Raw genomic sequence first — 9,497 nt, forward strand, 5'->3', positions numbered from 1 at the left:
AAAAAAAAGAATATATTTAAACCTAGCACATGAACATTTAATTTTATAACTACTATCTGTAATGTACATGGTACATATGCCTGCCTATGTGGATTCACTATTTCTCACTTGCACAATGCACCAGACACTTGCCTTGTCCCATGTGAAACTGCATTTACTGCATGTCTAAGTGGTGCCACAGGTGGCCTGATTATCTCTCTGATTTCTGATAGGGGAAGTGAGGAAAGATCATTGTTAATGGTAGAACAGAAAAAGAAAGAAAAACGTTTTGTTGCCCAGCAGATAAGGTTAATTCCACCTCCAGCTATAGAGTGGTGACAGTGGCATATATGGAGAGTCAGTTACTAGTACTGTACTAAAAATTATGGACACTAAAGTGAAAAATACAGAGACACTATTGTCTTTGGGACAGTTTCACATCTCTGAGGATTGTGGGTGTATTCTTCCTGAGCCTCTGGTGGTCTTTTTTTTTTTTTTTTTGCAAATTGTAACATCGTAGTAAGAATGTAACAAATTGGTGTTTTATGCAATGTACAATATAGGGGAATGAACTGGCAGGGAAAAAGCAAATTTATGACAAAAAAAAAAGAATGAATTGCTCACAGGTACAACATTGCAGTTTGTTTTATTACTTGTTATAGTAAAACATTGAGAGTGTCACTGTGCTGGTGAGAAGGTTTTAACAAACTATCATTTGCATTCATGCACTGTATAGTCATATATATTCAGACACTGTAAGACATTTTTGTATATGAAAGCATAACACTTTGACAGTTTGCTTTCTGAGTGACCTTTATCTATTTGTTTTAATGGTAATTAGGTTAATAAAAACTTTTCTCTCCATAAACACAATTTTATGATTTTGATCATTCTGATATTCAGAATCTGATAGACAGTGGTCTTAGAAATATTTGTAAGATTACTTTGATGTAAATTTGGTGACAAGTGCAGTTAATGTTTTTTTTTTATTAATAATTTGTTAACTTTGACTTACATTTAGTATGGGATTATGTATCTCTTTTATTGATTGGTTTAAAATTTAGAAACCACCTCAAGATATCCCTAGGGACTATGTAATCTGTCGTATTTAATTCTATGGCGGAGAAAAAAGCATAACTGTATGGTACTTTTAGTGGATACATTTATTCATGATGTAAATTAAATATAAAGTATGCATATTATTTTTTTAAATCAAAATATTTGCATAACAAAATGAAAATTATACTATATTAGATAAGAATATATGGTATGATGTAACAATATATGTTCTTGAGCATTTTTCATTACGTTATTATGGACTGTATTAGAGACACATATTATATATACACATCTACATTGTGTTTCAGACAGACCTACCACTGTACTACAAGCCCTGGATGGACATTGCCAGAAATGTGCCAGAACTCATCTCTTCCCATTCTTTGCGCCTCAGAATTCACAATGTATGATCTTTCATACTAAGAACATAATATTGAAAGAGTCTTACCTGCACAGATAAATTGTTTCTGCTAATTGCTTTTGTAATTGTTTCTGATATAATTATTCATTTTGAATTTCATTGATGGAATCAATTAAAGCTATGTGAACTCTAACAAGTTAAATTGTGTAAAAGTAAGTTATACTTGTGTACTTACTAATGTCACATTTCAACTTCATTTCACAAAGTATTATTTATACAAATTATGTTTCCTTTAGACAAAAATAAGATTTTTTTTTATATTATAATATTATTTTATATAATTGTTTATATATTATATAAAAATCAATAAAAACATTTGTTTATCATTTTATTAATTACAGTTCAAATCATTTAGCTGTTATTTCTAACGCTAATTGTTTCTGAACAGGTGCAACATCCAGATGTTGTAATGTTGGTTAATGTATGATGGTGCATTTGGCTGCCTCTTTATTTATTTAGTAATTTATTAGACGTTTTTATCCAAAGCGACTTACAAATGAGGACAACAGAAGCAATCAATTGTAGTATTAAAACAAGTAAAAACAGATCCAAAACTAAAAGCTAAAACTTTATAAATACTACCTATACACATTTTAAAAATAGATTAAATAAAAATGACAAATGCATACAACAAAATGTCAAAACTTAAAATGAAAAACAAAAAATAAAGCTAAAAATAATTCAAAATATTAAAGAACAAACGGTATGAGTATAATAATGATTCTAACATAACACTAAGCCAAACACCAAAATAAAACAACTACATATGTGTGTATGTACAACCACGCGATATCAGCACGTCTCCACACAGTAAACAAAACAAGCTTTTCTCTTCTCTCACCATTTTGTTTGTTTGTTTTATTTAAGTTAAGTAATCTTGTTTTAATTGCTTTTATGGTTGCGATGTGGTGGTGCCATTTTCTATATTTTGGACTGTTGTTTTTACTTCTGTTCCCTTTCAGGTTGGTCTCTCAACATTGTGTAATCGCTAGGGGAAATCCCTTTCTCCAAACTTTCCTGAAGCCTCATTGAATCCCACTATTGCACCAAAATAGCCAATGGCAGCCAACCAGGAAATGGATGGACAGGTCGTATCTCAAGGCAGGCTGCCAGTCAGGTGCCCCGCAAAGACCAGCTCCCTTTTTCGGCAAGTCCATCCCATGGATGGAAGTCCGTATCTCTGCCTTCTAAGCCATGTAGGACCACAGCCCACATTGCTGAGAAGGCATACATTGCTGCTGGACATGCAGCATCTGCCCTTCATACAATGGCGATCCTGCAGGTTTTCCAGATGAGGCTCCTGAAGTCCCTGGTTGAGGAGGGCCCAGACCTGGAGTATTTTCGGTAAGCGTGCCAATGCTCCATTCTGCACGAGATCGAGGTCTTTGTCAGCACAGTGACAAGCCTCAAACTCAAGCCACCCATCTGCCCCGATCACCAGCTTGCGATGCGATCCCAAGTCGCCATTACGCCAGGGGTCGTCAAAGAAGTTACGTTACGGGGACTTAGCTCGCAGACCATTCCACTTCAGCGGCGTGATCATGTCAGAGGTGCCGGAGTAGAGTGCCCCGCTGTTGCATGCAGAAATTCTCTCTCTTCTAACCAGAGAGAGTGCCCAACGAGCAGCGAGAGTGTGGGCTGTACAGCCGCTACTTCTTAGTGCCGAAAAAAGATGGGAGAATAGTGGTAGACTTTTATAGCGGTAGACCTGAAAGATGCCTACTTTCATATCCAGATAGCCCCTCATCTAAGGCACTTTCTGAGATTTACTTTCGAGGACGTTGCTTATCAATTCAAAGTCCTGCCATTCGGCCTGGCTCTGGCACCGTGCACTTTCATGATGTGCATGAACGCAGTGCTTTCTCCCCTGAGACTATGCGGAATGTGCATGCTGAACCTCGACGACTGACTCATCATCGCTCAGTCCCGAACGGTGCTAGAGGAGCACAAACGTAAGCTCCTCGGCCATTTAGCTCGCCTAGGTCTTTCAGTGAATATGCAAAGAGCACGCTGCAGCCCTGCCAGTCCATTGCATTCCTGGGGATGAATTTGGACTTGCGCTCTCTGATTGCGGGGTTATCAGCAGAGAGATTTCAAGCCATACTCAATGCTTTGACCTCTTTTGTGCCAGGCAAGGCTGTTCCCCTGAAATTGTACCAGAGACTGCTTGGTCTAATGGCAGCCACAGTCACCGTTTGCTGCCTGGGTTTGCTGCATATGAGGCTGTCACAAGTCTGGCTGAATGATCGCATGCTTCAGGGCATGGGGGAAGTGGAGATGGCATTCATTGTGTTACTGTGCGCATTTATGAGTGTGCTGGCGGCGTGGATTGACAGGAGCATGTACGAGCGGGGAGTCATTATGGGCAGAAGGGTTAGGTGGAAAGTCATCACCACAGACATGTCACTGACAGACCAGCGTTCGGCACCTGTCAAGTTAATGCCACTAGTGCTGCGGCGGGTAAGCACCCCCTCGTTATGAGCTTCTTAAGGGATGAGAGGCATTTGAGCCCTCCCCGCCCTCGTTTAATGCCTGTGTGGAACTTATCATTAGTGCTTAGTAGAGGTCTACACGGGTCCAAAAATTCGTACCCGAACCTGAAGAGACCCGTAATTGTGCTACACTGAACCGACCCGGACCCGTCTATTATTTTGAAAGTTGGACCCCCCGGGCCCGTGCAGAACCGAGAAATGTCAAAAATGTACTACCCGGAACCGATGCGGACCGTCAATTATTTGAAAGATGGACCCGAACCCGGCCGGGAAGACACAGACCCAACTGGACCCGATCGGCACATATTCCACAGCAAATTGCTATTAACAAGTCGATAAACAAAGTTGCGAAAATTAAACTTTTTGTCTTACCTAATGTAAGAAGCCTTCTCCCTTGTACCTGACTGTGATGCACACAATCCTCCTTGCCAAGAAAGTTCCATCCGTGTTATTCCTCTCTTGCCAATTGAAATGCGTAATCCACTCATTATTCCAGTTTCAAAAGTCCACTTGCTGTCACGGTGACGGATGACAAATGCGACTTTGCAGTTTTGCATTTTTTGTATCTCAAGTCAACTTGCATAATAATTTAGACTGTTTGCCCCTTTGGATTAAAATAACGATTGCTCGTCCAGTGCCATGGCTGCTGACGTTAGCTTTACTTATTTGCTATCATCTCTGTGCTCTCTGAGCCGAGTCTGAGCAAAAATTTGAGATATAACAACAAGACGGTTCATTCATAATATTATAAAAAAAAGAATCAATAATAACTCACATCACTCATGAAGGTATCCATTATCACCGTGCGTGTACATTAACTCCGCCCACCCTGCTTCTGATGACGTCACTCTGGGTTTTTTTTTTTCCCCACCTTATTTCAAATTACTGACTCACACTTTTCTCATCCTAATTTTACAAGTTTAAAGTTACAAAACAACACACACACAGCGCTGACTGACTCTGATAACGGCCGGGTGTTCTCCGCGTCGGATCGACTCGGGTATTACACACAATGTTAAACAGACCCGGGACCCGAAGTAATAGATTGGGACCCGACCCGGACCCGGCTGACCATTTAAAATATAGCCCCGAACCCGTACGGATCCCGGGTCCTTGGGTCTCGGGTTCTCCGTGTAGACCTCTAGTGCTTAGTGCACTGCCAAACCACCCCTCTCTGTTTTAAGACAGCCCTCCTTCTCGTGTTAGCTTGTGGGAAGCGTGTGGGAGATTTACAATCCCCGTATGTTAATAGAAGTCTATTGATCAGATAGATTTTTCAAATTGTGTTGTCTCCACTTTAAGTGATCTGTCTTCTACATCTTTGGAGGAGAAATAATGCTCTGGCTACTAATTTAGACTCTTTTGCTCCTCTAAGGTCATGTAACATTACTTTTGCCCACTCTGCTCCTTGGTATAATGACAATCTGTGCACTAGGAAGGCTGCTTGTCGGAAAATGGAGCATAAATGGCACCTCACTGGCTTGAATGTCTATTATCAAGCTTGGGAGTATCTTCTGGATGACTACAGAGAATGAATTGAGACTGAAAGATCATCTTATTTCTCTCAGACTATTGTAAATAATCAAGGAAATCCCATACACTTGTTTCAAACTATGAATAGATTGCTTCAAGTTAATACTGTTACCTCCTTGCCTGATTCTCAACTGCTGTGTAATTCCTTTCTTCATTTTTTTTTTCAATTCTAAAACTGATCATGTTTGTAAACAAATTTGTCACAACTGCTTCACTATTTTGTCCTTCTGGATTTACTGGTATTTCTCTTACAGATTTTCCACAGCATTATTCTGAGCCTCTAAAAAAGGGAGGCATCTAGCATGAAATCTACTACTTGTGTGCTTAGTCCTATTTCCTAGTTCCACAAGCTTATTTAAATCTTGCTTTGATGTTTTGTGCCCTGTTATCCTAAGTATTATTAATTATTAATTGCAGACTACTCAGCCGGTGTCTCTCGTTGTCTCTGCTAAATCTCTGTTCTCTTACTCTTCAAAAATGCACCGCTGCTACCATGTTTCATTCTATCCTATACTATTAATGTAATGGACGTGTAAATTACTTTTATTGAATACAACAAATCCCGGCTTGCACTATCAAGGCATGAACAACTGTAAATAACTCATGTCGTTCTAAATACAGTCCATGCTGCAACAACAACCATCGCAACAATACTCAAAACCTGCTAAAATCCTTTATGTCTGTTATCTATCTGACTGTATTTCTGAGATAAAAACAAGAATGAATGATAATTTCCTCTGCCTGAATAGTAGTAAAACTGAAGTCATGCTTATTGGTTCCCGTCATCAACTTTTTCAAAGCTACTTCACTGACTTTGTCTGTTGATGGCTCTGTTTTGGAGACCAAAAATAAAATAAGGAACCTTGGAGTTATTTTCGATGCCAGTCTTACATTTGATTATTTTGTACATAGCACTGTTAAAGCTTCCTTTTTTTCAAGTTTCAATTAGTCAATTTGTTCGTTGTTTCTCGGATAGATTACTGTAATGCCCGTTTAACCGGAGTTTCTAAATCTCCACTTAAAGTCCTCATGAAATCAAAATTTACACTATTTACTTTGCTAGCGCACATTGCTAGTCTTGAGGTGAACAGTTAATCCATGCAAGTTAATCCACTGAAAAAAAAATGTTTGATTTGGTAATCTTTAATCAAAATCTGAACATTTACTTCTGCTCTGGAATGGCATTCCTTCTCTGATGATGTCAGTTTGACGGCTTGGGCAGAGTATCCTTAACCAGGCCCTTCCAACCATTAGTTTCCTGTGAGCGAGAGGTGGAGAGGAGGTGTACTAAAATAAAACCCTGCCCTCTATTTAATATTCTGTTTCAGCTGGAAATACGTCATTGAAGTAAAGTTGGCCCCAACTTCCGGATCACGCAGACTTTAACAAGCTACAATGTGTACAAATCTCAGCTGCCAGGACCTGAATTGGGACCCTTTGTAATTCTCTTCCTTCTGACTTATGCCGAGTTCACACTGCACGATTTTAGCCCGATTTTTCACTCGCCGACAGGTTTTGCGAAATCGCCGACAAATGCCCGAAATCGGAGGCAAATCGGTGCTCGTTGACACGAGTGACAATCACGCAGTGTGAATTATCGAAGACGCGATCTGAAGGAATCGCCGACGTGTCGCCGACGCCCGTGAAATATTTGGCATGCTAAATATCTGGAGCTGTCGGCGATTCACAATCACGCTGAGTGCAATGATTTCTGACTGAAAAACACAGTGACAATCACGCAGTGTGAATTATCAAAGATGCGATCTGAGGGAATCGCAGACACGTCGCCAACGCCCGTGAAATATTTGGCATGCTAAATATCTGGAGCTGTCGGCGATTAACAATCACGCTGTGTGCAATGATTTCTGACTGAAAAACACATCGGCGATGACATACAGCCAATGAGAGACCAAGATACAGGGTAGCGGGAAGTTCGGGGAGGAGTTATATGAAACGTAGTTTGCGGAAATCCGCGATTTCCGCCGGTTGTTTTTTATGTCAGCAGGTTGAAGCGACCCCAATAACGTGATATTTAGGCCCTGGAATGTGAATTGTACCAGGAGAACCCCGCCAAAAAAATTTATTTTACCCCCCCGAACTAGAGGTCTGCACAGACTTTAAACTGAAGCCCGAACCCGACCCATACCCGAGATCGTCTGACCCAGCCCGACCCGAGTGGCACAGTTCAATTTAGAGCCCGAACCCGAAATCTTTTTTTTTTTTTTTTCCACAACAAATAGCCAATTTAAAAAAAAAATGCTGTATTTCACGATTGCATGCAACGGTCAGTAAACAAATACATGTAAAGAAACAAATCATTAAGGCTCGGCCAGTTCACAAGGCAAAATAAAAAAACACTTATTACCAGTTATGAAAGTTTATGAACATCAGGTGCTTGGAATGGTTGTATACGACAAGACGATAATTCTTCCATCGTGCAAATTAAAAATCGTGCAGTGTGAACTCGGCATTAGGAGAGACCTATGGCATCAGACCTATGACGTCTTTAAAGCTCAAATCCAGACATTGTGCACTCAGACTGACTTTAAATCTAATAATCTTTTGTGATTTAGGTACCAAGTGTGGGGGGGGGGGGGGGGAAAAAAAAAAAAAAAAAAAAAGGGGGGGAAAAACTAAAATTGTCTGCTCATTATTAGGTGTGGCTATAAATAAATAAAAAACAAAATGATGGTGAGAATGGATTGCAGGGTCTGAAAAAGGTTAATAATCAAATTATGATTGTTTTGTGTTCTGTATATCTCAGATGCCTCTGTTGGAGACTCATTTGTTGCGGACACATTGTGAGCTGCGTTTGGCCCATCTGGCTTTGAGCATGATGACTGTGGGTTACGTATGGCAAGAGGGCGAGAGAGAAACAATAAAAGTACAACAATAATTTTATGCATTCCAAAACCACTAATAGGATTGAAGCACAGAGCTGAACTGTTTGACTTTTTATGTTTGTTATGAACCTCCAGGTGCTTCCGCGGAATCTGTCGGTGCCATTCTGTGAGGTGTCTCAGAGACTGGGTCTGCCCCCGATTCTCATCTACACTGATGCAGTCCTTGCCAACTGGAAGAAAAGAGATCCAGATGGGTAATCTCACTGATCCACACAATATTAAAACTCATTCATGTCTATTGATATGTAATGTTATCCTGACCTATTATTACTAATTTGTAAATTTTATTTAACTTGGTGGAAATAATTATTTAATTTAATTAGAGTCTTCAGTACCTGCTTTCAGTAAGCATTTCTATTTAGGTCTATGTAATGGCAGTTGTCCAGCTGGCGCTGGACCGCCAGAAGTACACAATTTAAAATCATCTTCGCTTTTTCAGGGATGTGTATTTCAAAAGCATTGTTAGCCAGTTGCAAGTTCCATTGTGTTTTGACTGAGTGTTTCCCAAAACCATTGTTCAAATAAACATTCGCAAACAGAACAGCAAAGTTATTGTTGAAACTACAACTCTCGACCAGTTTCTGTTTCATAGTTACTTGTTAGTATGACATATGGTCTCAAATAGATCATGCTCTTGAGCAAGCTAATGTATAGTACAATATATAACTTTAATTCCATACCTATATAAATTTAATTGTATGTCTTTTAGTTTATTAAAAAAAATAGAGTGCTGCAGCTGCGATGTCAAAATGCAGAAGACTAAGGCGCCATTCACACAGACTGCATTTTTCCATTCCATTGTGCTACTTTTCCATAGTTTTTGTAAACATGCACTAGACAAGTGGTTCTCAGCCTTTTTTTCCACCGGGCCGCACTATGGTCCAAGTGCAAGTCTCGCGGGCCGCACGCATATCATTTACATATTACGTCAGCAATACAAACCAACCTGATTTATAATATTATAGCCTAAATATTATGATATCTAATCGATTACATTCATTGAAATAAATAAATAATTCTACTCCATAAATAACGCCCAATTTTGTGAAATTCGGCTCGAAAGGAGTAACAGCAAAATCATAGGCGGAGTTTCACTTTTATGCGTGGGGG

At 39.6% G+C, this 9,497-nt stretch overlaps 1 protein-coding gene across 1 annotated transcript in view; it reads left to right on the forward strand.

The window, feature by feature from the left end:
* Positions 1-364: 364 nt before the first annotated feature.
* LOC107678376 (indoleamine 2,3-dioxygenase 2-like) overlaps positions 365-9,497 on the forward strand; it is a 42,617-nt gene continuing 33,484 nt past the window's right edge. The window contains 4 exon segments of the mRNA XM_016473613.1: positions 365-457; positions 1,347-1,442; positions 8,249-8,368; positions 8,463-8,581. Coding sequence (XP_016329099.1) covers positions 365-457; positions 1,347-1,442; positions 8,249-8,368; positions 8,463-8,581 — 428 coding nt within the window.

The sequence above is a fragment of the Sinocyclocheilus anshuiensis genome, unplaced genomic scaffold (genome assembly GCF_001515605.1).
Source record: "Sinocyclocheilus anshuiensis isolate Anshui unplaced genomic scaffold, SAMN03320099.WGS_v1.1 scaffold112, whole genome shotgun sequence".
Classification (NCBI taxonomy): domain Eukaryota; kingdom Metazoa; phylum Chordata; class Actinopteri; order Cypriniformes; family Cyprinidae; genus Sinocyclocheilus; species Sinocyclocheilus anshuiensis.